Raw genomic sequence first — 24,247 nt, 5'->3', positions numbered from 1 at the left:
TTGCAACTGGATAGACTTGAGCATCGTTTGGTCAATTCTGCTTTATTTTGGGCCTTGACTATACAAATATCTTCACTTGTTGTTCTCCCCTTTATCAAAAATGACAAGTTAAGACCATAAGCTTGATACACCAAAGGTCTTAATAAATGTTCCTTGAATGAAAGTGGATCAGTTTAAATTTGGTTAGCTAATTTGGGAAAAGGTTTTTGGGATTTGGTGGCAGGAGGTGTGGCTAGAAAGAAGGGATTGATATGAAGGGCTATAATTATGCTTTATCACTATTAGCAGGTTTAAATTATCTGAGCCATTCCTGTCCTGTGATTTATCAAATAAGCCAGAGTTGGCTCTACGTAATCTGTTTAACACCAAAGGCTGCTGTATTACACACTTATGAGCCATCACTTTCAATTTTTTTTTTTTCCCTTTCAATTTTTAGCTCTTATATTCTTAGTAACTTTTGGCAAGGAAGGCAGCATGTATGAAAATTGGAATAATAAATATTTGATAACAGATAAAAACCAGTGTGTAAACAATCAGAAATTCTTAAGGCCTTACTTCTCAACCTGGAAGCTTTTACCAGGGCTCTGCCTGATGAGATGTTCATCCTTGCTGAGGAAATTTTGGTGGTTGAATACTTCATTGTACGCTTCATTTTTCAGGCTTCCGTTGAGTTAAAATATATTAGTTCAATTGTTTCAACTTGAAAACAAACAGAAACAACTGTAATTAACTCAATGTAAAATTGATAACATAGCCACCTAGAGAAAATAATTATTTCAGTAAAATTTGAACATAGTATTCTGAATATATATCAATGCTGGAATATAGTCACAGGACAAAAAGAACTGCACAGAAATATTAAATGTTGTTTAGTGGGTTTTTTGTTAGTGATAATATTGGTATTGGAATTCTGGGACTGTTTTGTTATACTATATGATAAAGCAAATAAGTAGATGTACTGATGTTACAGGATTTTCATTGTAGGAGAATGGAGATGTAAATATAAAATAAAAGAAGCCGTGGGGGAAATATCCCTGTAATATTACATTTGAATCAGCAGTATCAGTGTGCACTCATCTAAGTTTCTAAATACTTTCTCCACTAATGGGAACCAGGACTCTAGATATGGTCTGGAAAAATAGAAGTGAACAATGAATATCCTGTTGTTCCACAAAGCAGTGAGTCATTCAAAATCTAGTGAGGTGGTGTCGAAAGGATCTCCTGCTGGCTAAATTTGGTACAATTTCAGCAACAAAAAGAATAATGATGGGAATTGACTATAAATCATTGAATGAAAAAGGAAAACCACAAGTCCATAGCAGTTCTCAAGAAAGAATGAATGAGGGATGTATTCATTACAGAAGAAATGATAATATTAGAAACATTACCATCTTACAGTCCCCAATTTAACACTGATTCAGGCAAGGATCATCAGTGGATGCTGTATCTTGATTATCAAGCTGGGTGTCAGTCCCCTATTAAAAGAACATGGCGCTTTCTGCAAATTCATGACGGAGAACACCATATTCTTTCAGTAAGGTACTGCAACCTGGCTTCGTCATCAAGGTGAGGCAGTAGTGCTATGGCTTGTGAAGGTAGCAGGACTTCTTCTCCAGTCTTAAATTCTCTGTGACATTGCCTGAAATTCTGCTAATAGTTATTACTTTTTTATTAAGCATTGCCCTCTTTTTGGATACAATTTGGATAAAATCCAAATTATCCCAGGACTGGTTACCATTTCAAACTTTTATAAACTTCATATTTATAAATTTCTATTAGGTTGGTGCAAAAGTAATTGCAGTTTAAAAGGTTAAAAATAATTGCAAAAACCGCAATTACCTTTGTTCCAACCTAATAGCAAAGTAAGGAAGAAACATTGAGTTCCTGGGTTAGAGAAATCATTGGAAGATAAATTCCATGCACATTTATTTTTATCCCTGGACAACCCCCAATAGGCTGAAACTCCAAATTTTCTTGTCTAGATGGAACTAGAATCTTCCATGCAGCCATCCTATGTACAGCCAGTCCCGTGAGCAAAATCTTTCAGTGGTAGAGCAGTTGAGTACTCCCTTTTCTGTCCCTGGGAGTGAATATTATCTTCACAGAGCTTGAGGACCTCACATCAATCCTTATCTTCCTTTGATTCTCCCACCTTTACTGATCAAGAACACTTAGAAGCAGTGAACCTTAGACATCACTTTCCTAAGTCCTGACTTTATAGGTGAGCAGGTTAAGACTGAAAGGTTAAGTGCCTTGCTCAGGATCACAAAAACAGAACTGGGCCAGAATCTAGTCTTCTGACTTCCATTTCTATGCCAGAGCTTCCCTATCCTGTCTCCTCTTCTCCCTCATCAAGTGTAGGAAGAAAATAATCAGAATTGGAAATTTCAAACACTCAACCAGTTGTTCAACTTTTTTTGAAATAATAAATTTCTGAATGTGGTAGTTAATTGGTAATCATAACATGTGGAATAGTGTAGTTAGGTAACCTTATTGTAGCTAAATTTTAAATTTCACAGAAAACAGTTCAAATAGTACCCTGAACACAGTAGGTGTTCGGGTGACACTTTACAGATAACAAGAAAATTTCATTGCTAAATTTTTTATTTGTTTCTTTGTTTTCTCTTTTATCCAAGGATCCTTATATCCTAGAAACAAATTATCCTGGATGGACATAAAAAAAAAAAATGTTTCATTTTCAAATAAATCTGGGAAATAGTTCAATCTATAGTCCACCTCTTGGGAAGTCAGAACTCACATTAAGGTAGTAAAGGTGCTGACAGTCCTTCATTGAAGAATCATGGGTGTCTTTGTTTAACTATTTTCAGTAATTATTTTATCTTGTAACCGCCCCAGCCCCTGTACTAACACCCCCATAGACTAGTTTAAAAGAACACAATTGGAGGAACTCTGCTCTAAACCAATGTTAGCTTGCAGAGTTAAGCAAGGTAGATAAGAAATGACACATTTACAATGGAGTCATGACACAGAGAAAGTCAGCTGAAATCACAACGGAGTCATTGAGACAGAGAAAGTCAGCTGTTTTTTACAACGGAGTCATTGACACAGAGAAAGTCAGCTGTTTTTTAAGAATCACGTAATAAGTCAAAAGTATAGTCAGGAAACGTTTTCAAATCCTATTCTACAAAACAAAGCATTCTCTTTAAACAACCCACAAATCTTTTACCTTTAAATATGTGATCACTCCTTTCACCATTTTTTCAGACTTAAAATTTACTGTTTACTCTCCTCCTTTTAAATCAGAAATATCTCAGAATACATGGCAACATCAACATCACTGGTTCTTTTGTGCTGCTTTTCTAATAACTTATAGCAAACACTTTTGCACACTCGTTATGATACTCACCTAAGTTATAAATGTGAAGGGATGGTCTCAAATGATGAGGTTTCCTGTCGTTAACACTGGTAGTAGTTGATGCAGTTATATTCCAACTTTACTTATATATACACACACACTTGGATTAAGCAACATTGGGTGACAGCATTTGATAAATGAGGCAATGCAAATAGAACTAGTCGAATGGGTTAGAATGAGTGGGAGTATATCTTATTCCCACAGCCAAATCCTAAACAGAGCTTTTACATTACTTTAGCTATAGTACTTTCAATGAATGATAGCGAGTTAATCATTAATTTTTATCATATCTTTATAGCAGGACTCTAGTTAGTGTTTACTGCTCGTATAGAGTATACAAGGGCACAGATTGTTTAATTGCCTTTCTCTTTCGTGCAGAAAGTTGAAAAGTTTTTAAATAATTTTTTTCTGTTTATAAAATGATGTATATGCACTTAGAAAATGTGTAAATGACAGGAAAGCATATATGCTATAGATCCTGACTTTTTTTTCAATGTAGAAATACTATGCATATCTATTTTTTTAATAAAAAATAGAATCATACTGCAAAATGTTATTTTGTAAGCTGCTTTTTTCATTTTCCAATTAACACTACATCATGAACATTTGATGTCTGAAATATTTTATAGGAAGCATTATAAATAGCATTGAATCATAGAAATATACCATGACTAATCTTTTATTGATTAACACTTCATCTTTTCCCAGTTTTTCCCTTTCTTTTCTTCTAATATCACCAATGCTGCAATTGACAGGTGTGTGTGTGTGTGTGTGTGTGTGTGTGTGTGTGTGTGTGTGTATTATGATTCTTGGTAAATGTTTGTAATTTTATTGGTAGCATAAATTCCTAGCAGTGGAATTGGCGGATCAAAGGGTACATGCATCTTCTATTTTAATAGATATTACCTATTGACTTCCAATGGTTTGTACTGATTTATTATTTTTTCAACAATCCAGGTTCATGCCTTTTTCTCCATTGCCTGAGCAGCAGTGGATGTCATCACCTTTAAAATGTTTGTCTTTCTAAAGAGTGGACAATATCTCATAGTTTCAAATTTTATTTCTTTAATTATTTAATGAGATTGAGCATCTTTTTAAAAACCATGTTTATTGTCGATTTCTGTACATTGTTGTTTTATATGAACTCTTCATAAATTAAGAAATGAAACCCTTGTCTGTGATACATATTGAAAAACTTTCCCCAATACCATTGATTTTTAGACTTTGTTAATGGCATTTTTTTTCTATACATAATTTTTCAAATATTATGTGCTAAAATTTAATCAGTTTTCTTTTAGAACTTCTAGGTTTTGTGTCTTGCTTCAAAAGAATTGCCCTTCTCCAAGATTATAAATTTATTATGCCATTTTCTAAAATATTTATTGTTTACTATTTAATGCCTAAATGTTTGATTTACTATTACCTTTAGTACAAAGAATAAGTTAGAGATTTTTTTCCCTCAAGTGCTTATCCTAACCACATATGTAATCCAATTTAGACAAAGTGAAGTTTCATGTGTTGAGACTTGCGTGCGGGGCGCTGTAAGTGCAACAGTAAGAAGTTTGAATTTTATCCTATAGCCAGCAGGAATCTTTTGAAAGTTTTTTAAGCAACTGACACATAATTTTTTTTAAATGTGTGTTATGAATGTAATTTTATGGCTGTGTGAAAGACCATCTGAAGGAAGGAAAGACAAAAGAGACAGGAAAGAAGACCAGTTTGGAGGCCAATTAAAATAGCCCAGGCAAGAAAGAACCAGGGCAACATTAGGCTGCTAAGGAGGGGGATGAAGGTATGAATGCTGCAGGCATTTCAGACGTCCTTGAATATTAGCATGAGAAAAGGCCCAGAGATCTCTGTTCCTGCTCCACTAAGTCACAAGCCCCTAGCAGCCCAGGCAGGATTAGAACCCAAGTCTCACTTCAGTTCAGGTTGTGTCTGCCACGGCGCCTCCACAGCTCTTTCTGAATGTGGGTATATCTGCTCTGGACTGGAGGAGAGGGGAGGTGAAGGGAAATAAAAGTGGTGCCAGAAGTTCCAGGTAGGAAAATCAGGTGGGGAGTTCATTGACAGGGACAGGTTGTGAGTGTGGTATGGAGCAGGTGGAGTTTGAGTTACTTGAAGAACAATTATATGGGAATTTCAGAAGGGAGCTGGAACTGAATTGGGTGTGTGTGGGGGGGGGACGGGCAGACTTAGCCATGTGGATTTGCTCTTCATTTGTGCAGGCATAAGTGTGATGGTGTGGGATTGAACGGGATTGTCTCAGCTGAGTGTGGAGCAGGAAGAGAAAGCTGTATCTAGATAGAATTGTACATTTAAGGGGTAAAAGAAGAAAATGAGTTAGCAAAGAAGACCAGAAAGAGAAGCAGGAGAAAAGAAGAGGTCATATTATGAAGGCTAAAGGAGACAATCATCTCAAAAAGGAACATTTGGAAAACCCGATTCAAAAGTGAGCAGAGGACATAAAGAGACATTTCTCCAAAGAGGACATACAGATGGCCAATAGACATATGGAAAGATGTTCAACGTCACTAATCATCAGAAAAATGCAAATAAAAACCACTATGAGATATTATGTCATCATGCCTGTCAGAATGGCTACCATCAATAAATCAACAAACAAATGTTGGCGAGGATGTGGAGAAAAGGGAACCCTTGTGTACCGTTGGTGGGATTGTAAAATGGTGCAGCCACTATGGAAAACAGTATGGAGTTTCCTTTAAAAATTAAAAATAAAACTACCTTATGATCCAGCAATTCCACTCCTGGGTATTCATCCAAAGAAATCCAAAACACTAATTCGAAAAACTGTATGCACCCCTATGTTTACTGCAGTGCTATTCACAATAGTTAAGACATGGAAACAACTGAAATGCCCATCAAGAGATGATTGGATAAAGAAATTGTGGTACACTTATACAGTGGAGTATTACTCTGCCATAAAAAAGAACGAAATCTTACCACTTGCAACAACATGAATGGACCTAGAGGTTATTATGCTAAGTGAAATAAGTCAGATTGAGAAAGACAAATACCGTATGATCTCACTTATATGTGGAATCTAAATAACAGAATAAACAAGCAAACAAAACAAATAGACACAGAGATACAGAGAAAAAAAAACTGACGGTTGCTAGATGGGAGGGGCTTTGGGGCATGGGAGCGAACGTGAAGGGATTGGAAACTACAAATTGTTACTCACAAAATAGTCACAGGGACGTGAAATACAGTATGGGGAATACAATCAATTATGTTGTATAGATTATGTAGGGTGCCAGATAGGTACTGGACTTATCTGGGGGATCACTTCATAGATTGTGTAAATGCCTGACCACTGGGCTGTACTCCTGAAGCTGGTGTAAAATAATCCCTAATGTCAACTATAATTAAATATATATACACACATATATATTATATATAATATATAATCATACATATATGTGTGTATATATATATATATATGTGTATATATATATGTGTGTAGTCACGGGATGTAAAGTACAGCGTAGGGAATATAGCCAATGGTAGTGTAACAGCTATGTATGGTGTCAGATGGGTAGTAGACTTGGGGAGTTATCACTTTGTGAGGGGTGTAAATGTCTAATCATTATGTTGTTGTGTACACCTGAAACTAGTAAAACAAATTTTTTAAAGGAACATTTGGTGATGTTCCTACAGAGACCCACCTGGAGATTAGACACCGTGGAGAGAGTGCTTTAAGCATGGTGGGAATCTCCAAGAAACTGTTTGGACTACACAGTGTGAAGGAGGAAGTGAGACTTTTTTAAAAAAACTATAGTAATGAAAGGGAAACAAAGAAAGAGAGAATGGTATCTTGACAGAGTAGCATGAAGAAGGGAAGATGATGCTTCCTAGCCAGCTGGTCTTGGACAAGTTATTTGATGTCTGAAGCCCCAGTTTCCTCATAATAATAATTTTCCTCATAATATTTTTAACTCATTGGGTTTGTGAAAATTATATGAGAAGGTATATTTTAAACATTTATCACAGTAGTTGGCACATAGTAAGAACTTAATACATGTTTTTACTGATGTTTTTATTGTGATATAGGACTCTTGGAGATGTTTTAATGCAGAGAGAAAGGAACCAATGAAAAGGAGAAAACTAATATAATAAAGTCCCAGAGGAGACAGAGAAGAGAGAAGGGAAAATACTCTAGTGAAAGGGTCAACTTTGCAAAGGGGGAGGCATACTTCTTTCTGTAAGGGAGGAGGAAAAATGAGAGAATGAGAGAGATGTGAAATTTTAAGTTCTAGGAACATGAACTTGAGGGTCTTGTAAATGGCTCAAATCTACATAAAGCAGATTAAGAGAAGAGTTATAGAGATTAAGAGAAATAAGCATGAGTTTGAATTTTTGAGGACAAGTAGGAAAAGTCTGAAACAGCTCCCTGGAGAAGGTATAAAAGAATTAATGAAGGAATGGGGAGCAATTGTTCATGGACATTGAGTTTCAGTTTTGTTAGATGAAAAAAGGTTTGGAGATGGTTGTGGTGATTGTTGCTTAGCAATGTGAATATACTTCATGCCACTGCACTGTACACTTAAAAATGGTTAAAATGGTGCATTTCGTTATGTATATTTTACCACAATTTTGAAAACTATTAAACATTTCTTTTTAAAAAATGAGTGGGAGAAGTAGAAAGACAGGGATGGGTGGGGTGGGGAGAAGTAGAAAGACAGGGGTGGATGGGGTGGGTGGGGTGGAAAACTCCCGTTTTCTCTATCCTAGAGGAAGAGATGTTCTAAAGATAATGGTAGTTAGGATGAGGTGTCATGGATGAGCTGTGGAAGAGTATTAAAGAATCATCGAAACAGGTATTCAAGTCTTCAAGGGTGATGACAGCAGAAGCAACATGAAATAGAAAAGAACATCCAGGTTCCTGGTGACCAGAATAGAATGAAATGAGCATAAGTAGTTGGGCCCAGGGCTGGGCTAGCAAGGGCAGTGGGAAAATGAGAAATGTGTCAGCTTCTCCATTGGCTCTGGGAGATGGGCACACAGTCAGGGTGTCACCAGAGGAAAACCACGTTTTAGATAATAAAAGGAAATGGAAAAAGCTTTTTAAGAAAAAAGGAGGGTGAGCATAAGGAGTGTGCATGTGTGTGGGCAGGGAACATGCCAGAGGAAATGACGTACATTTAAATTATTTATTTAAAAACCCTGAAAGAAGATTTTAATCTATTAAGAAATAGTATCTTAAATAGAAATTCACCTCTGAGCAACAACGAAAATGTATGGCATATAGTCCTTTCCAATGTTGCAATATGTGGGGTTGCCTCCTTGGCCTGAGGCTTCCAGAAACTTACATTCAACAAATACTGAATGCTCATTATATGCCAGGGACTATCTATTCCATCAGCACTGCCCTGTGGGGCACTGCATGAAAATTTTCATTTCACTTTGTCATATTATCTACATTTAACCAACTGGAAAATCACTTATTGAACCATTAATCTTCTCTTATATTTCAGACAATGCCCTTTGATTAGCATTTTTCCTCTTAAAATACTGATACCCATAAGAATGTTAAGTTGTCTGTTGGTCTTTCTTTCCTTATTGTAAATTTTACTTTTAAAACAAATTCATTCAATCAGATTGATTTCCTATAAAGAGTATTGTTAAAATATAGAGTTTATAAGAAATTTTTATTAAAAATACATGTTTATTATGGGAAATATGGATGATACAGAAAATTGAAAGTTCAACCTTTGATGCCCTAGTAAACAGTTAAACGCTTTGAAAAGAAACACGACTAGTAGTCATTATAAGGAAATCCTACCTCCCTGAGATCTTGAGGTCACAAATGATGCTGGATTTGTATCTGTTTGTACTAAACCACAGAGTGTAGCCTCATAATGACAACAATAATAAATCAGACACATGTCTCATTCTCGACTAGGTGCTGGGGATACAGCAGTGAACAAAGCAAACTGTTTCCAGCCCTCCTAGAATTTATTCTTTTTTGGGGAGCTAGACATGGAGCAAACAGTCATACAAATAAATCGTTTATGAACAGCGGTAAATAGGAATTCGGCTGATAAAGAAGATACAGGAGTAGAGTGGTACTAAGGTGGTATGGTCACAGAAGGTGGCCTTTAAGCTGTACCCAAAGGATGAGAAGACATATACAAGGGATGGGACAGAAGGTGCCTTTTGGGCAGAGAAAACCTCAGGGGCAAAGGCGTTGATAAAACCTGTCATGTCTTGGGAAATGAAAGGGCCACTGTGGCTGGAGTGGAGTGGGCAATGGGAGAATATAATGTAATGAGGGTGGAGATGGAAGGGAGCAGAAGTTTGAAGAAGGTAAAAGGAGGTGTGGGGGGAGTCTGCATCCTGGAGTCCTGGAGAAAGAGCTTGGATTTTATTCAAAGTGCAAATGGAAGCCAAAGAAGGGTTTTAAGTAATATGGGATGCTTTCAAAAGAGTACTCTAGCTGCCATGTGAGGAATAGATGGAGGGTAGTAAGAGGAAAGAAATAAAACCAGCAAGGAGTCTGAGTCTGCGTTAGTTCAAGCTCTTAATATTGGCGGTGATGGTGATGATGATAGTGGTGATAGCAGTTCCAGTGTCTTGGTCCTCTTTTGTGGGCCAGATACTTTATCTACATTATCTCTAATTGTCACCAGGACCCTGGTATTTGAGTATGATTGTCTTCGAGGTGAAAAAATAGAGGGTCAGAGAGATTAAGTGTCTTGTAAAAGGCCACATAGCTGATAAGGAGCAAAGCCAGAATCTGAAATCCAGCCCATCTGGTTCTTTCTCTTACTCCATGGGAGCCACTGGTAGAATGAAGTAGAATTGAATTCCTGGTTCTTAAATTCTATTCACTGTCTTGTCAAGCTTGCATGTTCTTGTATGGGCAGAGGATCGATGATGGCCTGGGAGGGTCATGTGAACCCATTGTGTGGGTACTAGAATATTACTGGAAGAAGAGAGTGACCCCATGCTGGCCTGGGCTGGTAGGAGGGAGAGGAAATAGGGTGCATGACTAAACTTAGCAACACTCTATGGCTTCATTCTGGGAGATTTTGCAGAAGAGCAGAAAGGAGAGGGTGAGAGGGGAGAGCACTAACACTAACCCTCTGCCCCTTTGGGTGTAGTGGTTTCACTTCTTTCTTGGGGCAGAGCAGAATAAATATGTGACGTGGAAGAAAGGGAGAATGACGATCAGGGAGCAATGAGACAGCATTCTCCTTACCCCAAATGAATTACTTCCTGTTCCCCACTCACGCTCCCTATCCCCCTCCCACCCCCCACCCCCCACATACACTCTTCTCCATTCTGCAAGTTCCTACGTGTCACTTACCTGGACCCAGGAGAGAACATTTCTCCTAGGTAGAGAAACATTCTATAAAGAAATCAGGCAAATCATTCTATGACTCAAGCCAAGTTCCTTGTGAGAGGAAGGGAGGGATGGTGAGTTTTTCAGGAAAATTCCTTTTATATCTTCATGTAACATTTGTAAAGCACTTCTATGTTCTTCTGTAGTTTTCCTGGATGCAGTCTTCTTATCCAGTCATGTTTATACACTGGTACTACCTGCCCCTTGAACCTTTCTAGCCTCATGCAGCCCTTCTCTCAACACCTGTACATTTTAGACCCACTGGACGGCTTTACTATTCCTCAATTCACCACACACTTTCACACCTCCGTGCCTTTGCTCAAGCTGTTCCTGTTGCTACAGATGCCTCTTCCTCTTTGCCTGGGAAGCTTCTATTTAACCCTTAGAGTCAATTCATATGCCTTTGTCTCCCTAATCACCCACAATCAAGCAGAATGTATTGCTTCCTCTCTTATTTGCTTATCAGATCCAACTCTGTTTCTCAGTATCCTCTGCTGGGCTGCTAGTTCCATGGGAGCAAAGGTTGTACTTTAGTCATCTTTGTTTCCCAAGCAAATATCCATAGCAGGTACTCATAAATATTATGTCGTTTGGATCAGTTCTTCCAAAAACCCTACAAACTAGGTAAGGCAGGCATCGCCTACTGGACAGATGTGGAAACCCTGTCCAAATCCCAAAGCTCTACAGAGTGATGGAGCTGAACAATGTAAATGCCACTACTTCGTTTTGATCTACCAAAATGACAGTTTTATGTGCCTCAGCCTAACAGAACCCAAGTCTTCTTGTTCTTAGGCCAGTGCCCTTATAAAAGCATTTAAAGAAGCTGACTTTCTGTTTGGCTTATGGCCAGGTGGATTTAATGTGACCAAACATTTCTAATTATTTCTGTTCAACAGATCATTTCATTCCCCTCCAGCACCTTTCCTTATGCCTCATCTACTTTGGAGATCCAGTTGTGTTGGACCAAGTCTTTAGTGATTTTTGAAGAAGCAGAGGTAGAATGACCTCCCATTCTGAAGCTTAGACGCAGGATTTCTCCAGGTCTCAGTCTCTTTATCTCAAAAACAAAGAGGGTGCATGAAAGCCAGTCTCTTCTATCCCTTTGGCTCTTTTTCCTGTGCTCCTGTACAGGCTCCCGGTTCAGCCCCTTCCTTCCCCTCTCTCTGGGCCCGCTTCTATACAAGCAGCTGCACCAGCCTCTTGCCCACCCAAAGATGCCACCTGCAGGAAAATGCACAAGCCTTGCCTCAGCCCTGTGTTCTCCTCTCCTTTCACTAACCTTACAGCAGGCAGGATGAGGCAGGCAGACAATGGGGAAATAACCTGGAGTCATGTCTTAGCCCGAGGCAGATCTGAAATCCAGGTAAGCCACAGACTTGACTACATTTTGTCTTAGGAAAAATTACATTGAAAAGAAAAGTTTATAAATATAAATATATATATATGTGTGTGTGTGTGTGTATATATGTGTATATATATATATATATATATATATATATATATATATATTATACACACACATATACAGAGTGCCAAAAAATGTATATATATTTTAAGAAAGGAAAAAACCATTAAAATTATAATACTCAATATGTACCAATAACAAAAGATGAATACAAGTCACGTTTGACTTCTGCAATTACAAGAGGTGTTCAAAGTGGTTACTGTCAGTGTCCAGACACTTCTGATTATGGCAAACTACTGCTTGAGCAATGTTGACCGAAGTGTCCACTTGCATACATTTTTTTGGCACCCCTGATATATATATATATATATATATATATATATATATATATATATATATATATATATCCGGTATATATATCCACCAATATATATATATATTGGATTCAGAAAGCTCTAAATGCTAGAAAAAAGCACTGTGTGGGAAAGAAACACCATAGAACAGGAATAGGTCTTTGGTTTTAGTTTAACTCAAATTTAAAGTTGAGATCTTTCTTTCTTTTACTTTTAAAATTCTTGTTATAAGTAAAATTGGACACATAATGTACAAATTATGAATTTTGTAAAAAAAAATCAGAGGAGTATAAAATATTCAATAGGAGTATGCAGATTTAAAAGTTCTGTGTTTTTAAAAATTAACCCTTATATGGTGTTGACTATATGCCAAGAACTATATATACTAAGTGACTTATTCAATCATCACAGCAACCTTGTCAGGAAGTACTCTCATTTCCCCTATTTTACAGATGAGGAAACAGGCATAGAGAGATCAAATAGCTTTCCCAAGGTCCCACAGCTAAAACCTCAAGCAAACATTTTCAAAATTCATGAGGTGCTCCAGGAAAGGGGTGAAGGAATCCAAACCTTTTGGGTTTCAGATGTTCTTTCCTACCCTGCACACTCAGAGCAGAAACCCCCTTATTCATACTGAACTTCTGCTTAAAAGTTTTCTAGGTCAGAAATATTTTGCTACTAAGAAAACAAAACTGAAAGTTAGAAGACATGGTATGGGTTCATGCCACCTGGATTATATGACCCTATAAAAGAGAGTGAGACAGAAGCCCAATTCATATACCATCAGTGGTGGTCTAGCTAGTGAGTAGATTTACTAGCATTATAAGGAGAAATCACTACACTTTATGGTTGGAAGAGGGAATTTTCAGAACTTTTAAAGGAATAAAATCCTTTTCTGAAAAAGAAATATTGCATAAATCCCCAAGAGATAAAAAACAGAAATTTATTAATTAAGATAAATATGGTTTATATGTTTAAATTTATAACATTTGCTCATTATAGTCAATTAATCAGAGACTTCTGTTTCCAGCATAATAATGGTTTAGTTACTATAACCAACTCTTCTGACAAAAACAACTAAAATGCTAAAAAAATATGTTTTAAAAATTGTTCCAAACTCACTGTTGAGCTGACATGAAAGTAAAGAATGTACGGTGTCTAAAACACTGGAAGGCAAGCAAGTTTGTCTTTTTCCTAAAGTTGTCTGCTAAATGCTAGGGACAAGACAAACAACTACATGAAGTGTAGGGGCCAGGAGATGTAACCCAAAATATGCCTAAGGTGGGGATTCTAATAGGAAACTGCTGCATAAACGTGGATGCCCAAAGGGATATACTCACAGTGTAAAGGTGATTGAGATAAATAAACTCAACCTGCAGAAGGGGATAGCTAGGAAGCTTGTTTGTCTCAATTCTAGAAGAAAACTATTCCTCTGAGATTTTATCTCCTTACGAAAAGTCAGCTCCCATGTGGGTTTACAGTCTGAAATCACACTGCTTATATGCTTCCAAAAGTCTGAAATAGAGGATTTAATATAAAATGGTTTTAAGTTGATAGTGTTCCAAGACAAATAGGAAAGGCAAACACAAATCTTATCTTGATGAACTGAGCTGCAGCCCAAGCCACAAAGTATTCACACAGCAAAATTTTCAAGGTGAATGAGTAGATTTAAGTTATGACTTATAAAGCAAGTATAAGAATACTAAGATAAGAGCCTCTAAATGGTGAGAGCCCACAGTAAGAACAGACAGCAGAAACCAACCTGCAAAGGCTTCTTGTATTAGAATAATCAGAAATGACATGTAAATCAACTGATTTTGATATGTTTGGGTAGAGTTCTAAAAAGATTGAAAACATGAACAAAGAACAAATGGATTTGAAAAAGATCAAAATAAAGTATCTAGAAATGAAAACTATATTATTGAAATTAAAGCTCCATGGATTGATTAAACAGCAGATTAGACACAGATGAAGAGAGTTAGTAAACTAGAAAATATTTCTGAAGATATTGTTTGGAATACAATCCAGAGACACATACAGATGGAAAATATGTAAAAAAGGGTAAGAGACTTGGAGGACAAAATAAGACAGTCTAATGTGTAACTATTTGGAATTTTAGAAGGAGATGATAGAATAGAGAAGGAACAATATTTGAAGATATAAAGGCTGAGAACTTTCCAGAATTATTGAAAGACTCCATTCCTCAGATCCAAGAATCCTAATGAATCCCAAGCAGGTTAGAAAAGAAGGAAAGAAAGAAATCCATATCTTGATATATTAATTATAAAATTGCAGAACATTTTTAAAAATAAGATTGTAATGTCAGTCAGTGAGGACAATGAAACTATTTGGATAAGCAAAAAGGGAATTTTGATTGGGTGTATAGATGGATGTTTAGTCTTACAGTAGCCCCAGAACCTGTGAAGTTAACATCAGATATTTGCAGAACAAATAAACTACCTCTGTAGTCCACTGAGTACCATTGACAACTGCAGAGCTGGACTAAAACTCATTATACAGATGAGGGAAGTGACATTCAGGACAGGTCTTACTCAAAGTCACACAACTAGTGAGTGGGTATAGGGTGGAGCCAGGACCAGAACTCAGTTCTTCCAACTCATGGAGCAATATCGGTGACTGCGTTTTCCTCTGTATCTTGCTGCTATTTCTTTAAAATATTAAACAACAGCAAGACAAACAAAGTATAAAGAAAGTACAGGGAACAGTTCCAGTTTGTTAGGGAACCTTTTGGTGCTGTCTCTGTGTCTCATGTACGGGGTTTAATAACTGATTACATTCTTACATGGTGCAATATCCCATCTCTAGGAACCAAGGAAACTGCTCACTTTTTTGAATGGGCGTAAGGGGATGCAGCCTTTTTTTCATTTACTTCTAGCTCGTAAGGAAGTCAGCATGAGGGTAGAGAAAGGTTTTAGAAGATGTGATTAAAGCTGAGTCACAACAAATAGTTCTGGAACAGCATTCTATACAAGATGGTAGGAACAAGGTTGTGGGAACAAAATGTCCGCCTGGATAAATGCTTTGCTGAGAAATAATCAAGGAAAAAGCAGGTGGCCAGTCACAGCATGGGCATATACCTGAGTCATGGATCATAAATCAACTAAAAACTGGAGGTAAAATCCAATCTGTTTTAATTCAGTTCACTGCTTTAGACCTGGCTTGTTTTGCTTTCTAAAAAGTTTAAACCTAGATCCACAAAAGAAGACAACTTGCAAGGGTAGTCAATACTGATATATCAAAATGTATCATCTCTGTTTATTCATGAAAAGATAGTAATTGCATCTCTGTGTGTATGTGTATGAATGTTTGGATGAATTATTTGTAGATTTTGCCTAATTGTCTGCAAATATATGCCAACAAGTGTGAAAACATCTGGAATTGGCAACAATACAATCAAAACAAATAGCTCAACTGAGGATAAAAACTTATGCATTAATGTCAGCTTGAGTCTAGGAATAGTGCCCAGATTCCGAAGCCTAAAATGCTTTAATATTTGCACAATTCCAAATCCTAACAAAGATATGGTTCTTTGGGCATTATTCTAAATTCTATCAGGTGACTTGCTGTTTGTTTTTTAAGAGAAACATGAGATTTTTAGACAGGCAAAGCTTTAGATTTTGAAGCTCATCTTCAACGTAGAGTGCAATATATATCTTTAAATTGGCCATTGTAAAGAAGCAGGCTGATTTGGGTATGGTATATTTTTCAACCACCTACAACATTGATAAGATGAAATTTATTCCAGATTCCACATATATATGTTTAAGGCCAGTGAAAGTGTACCTAACTTCCATTCCCAGTGGATACTACTAGATACTTCTGGAATTGATCCTGGGAACTAGTAGGCTTCATTTGCAAACCACTTTGGAATACTAAGGAATAACAGGAGGAGTTTCTAAAAGAATGAGCCAGACATTTATGGAAAAGGGGAAAGAAAGACTCTAGTCTCTATAATCTTGGAGCAAGAGAAGGAAGCCCCAAGCACCAGATGAGGTAGCAAAACTTTGCAATGGTGGAAGATAAATGGACCAGCCCTGCTTTAAAAATAAAAACATTCTTTTAAAAAAGTTTTCTCCTTAAGAATGGAAGTCAACTACTGGTTTAGTAAAGTGCTTGCTAATTATACTAAGAAGACTATGGATAAGTTTCAAAAATGCACTTTGTTTTGCCTGAACTTTGTATTTTAAAGATCCTGACATCCAAGAAGATAAGAATTGTCCTTGTGCTAAAAAAAAACAAAAAACAAACGTGTCAACCAATCGGCGTTTAGTACTTCGATGTCACAAGTAGAACCTCTATATGATCAGGTTTATCAAATACTTGTGATAAATTGTACAAAGCAGATACTTTGTTAAATGATATGCTATTTGAACAATGTATTAATTAAGAATGTTACTGAAGGTCGAGTTTTATTAGCTCATAATGATCAACAATAACTTGATTAAATTTTCTTAACATGTGTTATATTCAAGGTCTATCAAAATTCAATTTGTGACCATGGGGTTAAGAGAACAACCCTTGTTTTTTCTATTATCGTATAACATTTTTTAAAAAAGTGATTCCTGACTTTTTTTTTTTTTTTCTGAAACCTCAATACAATATGATGGTTTATTTTCTTCCCTAATTAATGTTGCCTTGCGAGTGGGACACCACAGAGAAGTACCTCAGCTCCAAAATTACAATCAATCCTAGGGAAGATTTTTATCCTATGAAATTTATTTTTAAGTTGAAGGAAATGATTTGTCAGCAGGTTTTAAAATATATGGATCCCACATTCTCAAGTGTGGTGGTCGAGACTAACTGACAGAATTAAATAAGCACTCTATTTCATGGTTGAAAAAAATTAAAGGATTGTCAATATCTGTATTTAAGAATGAAATGAGCTGACTGGAAAATAGTCAGATGGGAAACGGACACATGCTCCATGTGGCTGGTTCCTTTTTCATTTACCTATGCTAATGCCATACCAGCTATTAAACGTTTTTGAACATCACCCCTGGATAGACCCCGAGATTCTTTTTCACAGCCAAAAAATGTGATCACCACCAAGTAATACACTGAACCGTGTATCAGATGATATTAAATTTGATTATTCGAAGACATTTAAAAATTAAGGGTACGGAAGCTTTCCACTCACAGAGGTGAGTTTCTGGTCATTGACCTGAACAAACTGAGCCACAAGCCACACCCTGGATACATAATTCCCATAAAAGTTTAAACAGAGCTGCCTTGTGAATGATCAGAAAACACAGCCCAGAGGTCTGGAAATGTGCCCACCATGGTATGACAAGCCTCTGTCTCCCACCTCGGACTGCTCCAGCTGTTCCCCAAATTGCTGACTTCATCCTTTACATGAGACTCTAAATAGACTCTTTGTTACCTGGTAGTTGGGTTTGAGGTGAAAACTACTAAAGTGGGAAAACTGTACTACACACAGTCCTCTGTGTCTTATTCTTCAAGCTAAGCCTTAATCATTTTCCTCCTCTGGACAGATATGACCTCTTTCTGAGTATACCCAACGATATAGAGCAAAGAAATGTAACTGATGTCCCTTCCTTTGCCAAGAAGAGGCCTTGCGTATAATAGGTACAAAAGATATCCGGACCTAATTATGAACCACAGCCCTAGAAGTTACACTAGTTACTGCGTGGTTCTGCCTAGATAGTAGGGAGAGCCAATGAGTCTAAACCCCGTCTAAACTCTTGTAGGAGCATCTGCCACAAATAACCAGGGGCAAAAAAAAATTGGATGCTGCTAAAACATGGACTTCTATCTAATTTTTATACTTTTATGAATTAAGAGATAGAAGGATTTATAAACAATATTTTTCCCCACTGGGACATCACAATGCAAATGACTTTACTGCTTCTAAATGCTGAATCTGCTCTCATGGCCTCATAATACTGAGGAGAAATCCTTCCAGCTGATGTAATAGATGGTAATAATGGGACAGCCAGATGTAAGCACTACATGTCATGTCTTGGCATGGGACCCTCCAGAATTTCTGAGAAAAACAGTTTATACTCCTTTTGAGTTACTAACATCCAATTTATTCTATTAAATGACCAGCACACGGTGACAATTACAATTATGGTTTAATAAACCATATAGCTCTTGAGTAAGTCAGTGAAGAAAAAATATGAACCTTCTTTGATAAAGTAGTGCTACACACATATTCAGGTAATATGGATCTTATACAAGTAATAGTAAATTTTTTTAAAAAGGAAGCTGAAGATAGCCATTATGTTATATTGGAATGAATTTTGGCACCTATGTCTGTGGCTGAAACTTTTTTTAAAAGATTACAAAGAAATAGTACTCAAGGAAATTTAATACTACTACTAGTAATTTACTGACATGAAGCAATCATGCATGCTGTACTGATCAAGTATTGTTTAAACAGGATTGCTAAAGAATGTGGACAAGTAATACATACTATACGGATAAACAATAATGGAAAAATAAAACCTCAGGAGGAAAAATTTTACCTCAGGAGGAAAAATTTTACCTCAGGAGGAAAAATTTTACAATAAATTCAGGTTAGAGGAAAATTCATGTTTGGCCCCAAATGAAAGAGGCCTTGTTATTGTTTGTTTTACATTTTGCACCAGACGAATAAAAATTCAGGCTCAAGAAAGTTAAGTAAGATCCCAAATCACCCAGCTAGTCAAGACAGATGATGGATGTGAGGCCTGTCTGACTCTAAAAATCTGTGTTTTATTATTGGGGTGTGGACGAAAAAGGGGAGCTGTAATATGTCTAACCGAAAGTAATCTCACAGAGTGATCTGACTACAAATTCCTAACTGGGCAGGTCATAGAGGGTAGTCTTTTAACACTTTTTTTAATGAAAGGTTTTTAAGCCAGCCCTGTTCATTGTTCTTGTGCATCTAGATTAACACACCTTTGAAACAGCAGAAGTAATAGCACTTTAAGGCAAAACTACTTTCAAGAGAGCATGTAATCTTGTTAACTATTTTGTAATCCAATCCCCACCTGCTTTCTCTTGTAATCTTGTAGTCTGCTTTCATGTAATCTTCTTTATGTTCCCTCCTAAATTCCAAAGGAATAAAGGAAACTGCAAAACTGTCTCTCCCCAGAGCATTTGAGATAGTTTCCGGGCATTGTCATCAGTTTGGCTCAAATAAATTCTTATAAAAAATTATCTATAGATTTGGGTGTTTGTGAACATGAGAAAAAACACATGATCTCTTCTTTGTAAAGGAAGTAGAAACTGCTTAAATAGCATTTCTTAAACAACTGACACTGATAAACAAGCAGGCTAAGAAGTTAGAATGGTTGAGGCTGGAACGCAGCAGACATGGAAAACTATGAAGTTCTGTTAAAGTCTTTAAGAAAACATTGAATCTTGGTTAGGAAATCCAAGAGAAGTAATGAGCAAAACATTCTTACAATTGCAAAATGTCTCCGGTGCACTAGTATTGCTAGGGAAAATTGTGATAATCATGTAATTTATGAGGTGTACAAAGTGAAGGGTAATTGAATGTAGATTAGTGTGCTGATTAAAAATGAAGCACCTAGCCAAGTTTGTGGGTTGACTCCTCTTAGTTCTGGCAATACCAATGGAAATGGCAAATGAAAGTTACATAAGAGAATGGTGGCTGACATGGTATCCTTTTCCCCAGCTGACAATGAATGTAGCCCTAAAGAAAATACGTGTTAGGTTTTAATGTCATCCCATTAATATTTTTATGTTTGAAAATGATGGAAACTGAACAGAAAGTGGTTTCACAAAGATTAGAGATGCATTAAATGAAGAAGATAAGAGATGTGTTATTTGGAATCTGTCTTCTTTCATGGTTCTTTTTCCTTCATAGGACTTGAGTTTGCGTTTTAATGTCTGGTCTGAAATTCACTGATTATGTCATCTTGGGTTAGTACAATCTTTCCAAATCTCACTTGTTTAATTTTATAAATGGAGAAGGACAAATATGTCTCACAGAGGTGCTGTAACGATAAAATGGGATAATGTGGGAAGCATAGCTCACATTTAGAACACGTTCAGTGGTTAGTAAGTTACCTTTACCAAAATGCTTCTGATTTGCTTTACCTTCATAAGCATCACAGTGCCTCTGTAGGGTAAGGAGGTTTGTGGTCATTTGTTTGTTTTACATTTTGCATCAGAGAAAAAATTCAGGCTCAGGAAAGTTAAGTAAGATCCCAAATCACCCAGCTAGTCAATGATAGATGATGGATTTAAGACCTGTCTCACTCTAAAAAAAAATCTGTGTTTTTTATTCTTATGCTTTACTTTACTTTTTACTTAAAACAAAAATAAAAACCTTCACAGATATAGCATGATCTACCAACAATAATAAGGCCAGTATATGAGCCTGTGATAGGAGTCTGCTACAGGGAGGAGGTACCCCACACTCCTCACTCCCCATTACTACTCCCTACGCCACAATGAACTTTGCCTGTCCTCTATAGCTGTGTCCCTTTAAAAGGTTGCTTTTGCATGCAGGTATCAGTACCAGAGAGCCAGAGGGAAACCAAAAAGAGGTTATAGGTTCTACCATAATTTCGTGAAGTCCTTGAACCAAATATCCTTTTAGTTTTTAACAGAATTAAGGTTTCTTTCTGCTGTCCAAGGAGATGATTTTTGGTGTTAATGTTTTTAAATGTCCCTGCTGCAAACTGATATAAAGGAGAATTCTGACTGACATGCTTAATTCCCACTGTGTTTGCCAAAATTTCAGCTTGTTGAATGAAAGATACATTGATTTTGACACAATCCTATTCATATCTCCAAAAACGACCTCATGCTATCAGATTTACCAGCATAAAATTTCCCAGATGTACACGAGTATTTTTTCTTCCCCACTCACCCAACCCCTGTATTTTCCTGCAATGACTTAATCATGTCAAGGGAGCAGAACGTTTTTTACCACTGAAGTTCAAGCACATCCCCTGAAGTTAGTTGCAAGCTGTTTCTTTAACCCTCTGCAGTGGCAGCTCCCATTTCTCAGTCTTTTCCTTACTCTCAGCCCTATCATATCCACCCCTAAGTGAAAGTTCCCCTCAGAATTCTTCCCTCTGTATAAATGGGAAGGGAAAGGAAGTACATTCTGGCTGTGGATATTGTGAGTTAAACAATGATGAGAAAGAGCGAAATATCTACATCAATGCATTGCCGAGAAAATGGATTATTCAGCTACCAGTCAAGTAGGAAATCCAGGGGCCTTTTTAAAGAGGAATGCAGAAAATGTGAAATCTGAGTTGTAGACAGCGACGCCTGCGCAGAGTTCTTAACTATTTAAAGGATACTACCCAGCTATGTGATTCGGTTCAAGCACCCCAAACTTTGGGAAATAGAGAATTCTGAATTTTTCTGAACCTGTGTTCAGTTTTGCCTTTTCTGGGATGAAATTAAAAGAAGAACATCAAGTATCTGAAAGACAAATGTGAGAAGCAATAGGGAGGGATGCTGGAAATAGCATAGGACCACAGTGGCATACAGGGTTACTTTAAGCTGAAGCAGCACAGTGCTGAGGAAGGAGTGAGAGTCAGGAAGATCCAGTCCTATCCTACACACTCCACTCTCAAGTCTCCAAAGAACTTCTGGAATTTGTGTACAGCCACACAACTTTTGGATTTTGTGCCATTGTATTTATTAAAAGAGTCTGACGACGTATATTCATGCATGGAAAGGTAAGGCAGATAAAAGAGCAAGGAGAAAAAAATTGCCACAAGGTAGACAGCAAGAAATAGAGAACAAAATGAACTTTAAAGGAAAATCTAAATGAAGAAGAGCAGCAAAACTAATGAGATTTTGAACTTACCTGTTTAGGATGTCAATTCCTTATTTCTTTCACAAATGGTTTATTTTTGAACAGACGATTTTGAGGGGATGACACCCAAACAATTCTAAGTTTGTCTTGGATAAGCATTAGGAGTATGAAGTAGAACTATCAACATTTGTGGTGGGGAGAGGAACATTTACTATAAGACGATTACAATTTATTTTAGCAATCAATAATTTTCCAAATCCCCAAAGGAAATTACAATGGACTTACAAGTTAGTAGCAATTATCACCATCAATTTATACTGCTATTGACAATAATAAGAAATCAGCCTAACTCATTTTATACAAATAAAAAAAACACAGTTCTTCATGGTTCCCAAGATCTTACTTTGCAAAACCTGACAAAAATATATCTGAATAGTGGTTTCATTCTTACCTTGTGGTCTTGTTTTGATATCTGCCCTGCAATGTTGCAACCTTGTGTTAAGAGAGCTTGCAGATTTTATTTGTTGCCCAAGGTTTGGCAAAGAACCAAACTACCATAAAAAGGGAAATCTGATTGGGTGAGATTTTAGAAGGGTTTTACTTGCCTGTAAAAAGCCAGTAGCTTTACAGTCCTGTCAACCTCTGTGATTTACTGCTTTCTGCCTTCTCCCCATCTCCATCTTAAATTAATCCAACAATTATGGATTTTATGGTCTTTGTTTTTTTCCTTTCAACTCACATCAGAATCACCTCAAATGCAACCCCCACCCCATCTCCAACTCAATATCTTATCTCTTCCCGCACACGTGTCGACTTGGCTTCCTTCAGTGTTGAACTTAATAACTTCCCTTCAGTGCTGTTTATTTGGAAACTCTTTTGTCACTTTATTTATACTTTTGACCATTGGCTTTTTTTATTTACATTCTTCACTAAGAGGTCAGTTTATTCTTTGACCTCTATACCTCTATTCTTTGACCTTTATTCTATGCATAGGGTCACTTCCTATTGCATATCAGTAATATGCAGCTTATCTGCAAATAAGATCCCTCAGATAGTCCATGCATCTCAACATATCTGACCTGCCTCTCTGCTCCTCATTGTCTATTTATCCTTTCATCCACCTCAAAAAAATCTCACAGAAGATAATTGCTTTTAGTTGCAAAAGCAAGTCCTGAACTGTATAGATCCTAGCTCTTTTTACCTCATGAAAAATGTTGCTCCTACATGCCTTCTCTCCCTTTCTTTTGGCATCTGTAATATAACCATAGTAGGAAATAAAGAGATGAAGAGATGCTTTTTAAAAACTCGGGCTGTTTCTATATCCTAAGATCATACATCCAAAGAAAGACTGCTGTTGTACTTAGAAGGATATTGTGATGGGCTGTTTGTTACATACACGCAGGCCTAGCAAACCCCCACAACTATCCAACCCACAAGTTTAGAAGGATGAACTTGAAACAAAGGGGCAGAAAAAATGTTCTGTAAAATTAAATAACAGGAATCTTTTCATTTTACTCTTGGCATAGTGAGGAATAGAATTTTAGGGTTCTAAAATCCAGGGGAAAGTGAAGCTAAGATGGCAACAGGTAGCTGGCCAGGGCTTGGGAAACTTATGACTGTGATAAGAGTCCCCTTGAGAAAAAACAACCAAGGAACATGGAAATCTCTTATCTAGTTTAAAACTGTTTCCTGCTCTGTGTAGAAATGTGCTTTTGTCATCCCCAAACCTGAGCAATTAACTGCTACAAGCCATAGTGTTATGTTTGTGAGGAATGAGGAAAGAGGGCTGTGTCCACTCTTGGGGTAAAGCAGTGGAGACAGAAGGCAGACAGGCAGGAGGCCGAGATGACACGTGCTGACAGGGAATTGCACTGTGTGCAGTAAATGGGAAGGAAAAGTGACAAATAATGTCAGGGTGACAAATAATGTTAAGTGACAAGGGAATGTCAGCATTCTTTACCCTGGGAATTCT

General features: G+C 37.0%; 1 protein-coding gene across 4 annotated transcripts in view; it reads right to left on the bottom strand.

The window, feature by feature from the left end:
* IL33 (interleukin 33) overlaps positions 1–23,009 on the bottom strand; it is a 34,183-nt gene extending 11,174 nt beyond the window's left edge. For 2 of the 4 annotated variants that reach the window (XM_019727142.2, XM_019727143.2), the window contains exons 1-2: positions 22,727–22,873; positions 556–699 (exon numbers count right to left, since the gene is read on the bottom strand). In XM_019727142.2, the coding sequence (XP_019582701.1) occupies positions 556–652 (97 nt within the window). In that variant the 5' untranslated portion in view covers positions 653–699; positions 22,727–22,873. The other 2 variants (XM_074330452.2, XM_074330453.2) reach the window with 2 other exon arrangements.
* Between the last annotated feature and the right edge of the window lie 1,238 nt (positions 23,010–24,247).

The sequence above is a fragment of the Rhinolophus sinicus genome, chromosome 16 (assembly GCF_057876585.1).
Source record: "Rhinolophus sinicus isolate RSI-liver-muscle chromosome 16, RSI-T2T, whole genome shotgun sequence".
Lineage (NCBI taxonomy): Eukaryota > Metazoa > Chordata > Mammalia > Chiroptera > Rhinolophidae > Rhinolophus > Rhinolophus sinicus.
Note: the sequence above shows the minus strand (reverse complement) of the source record. Positions and strands in the feature narration are given on the sequence as shown.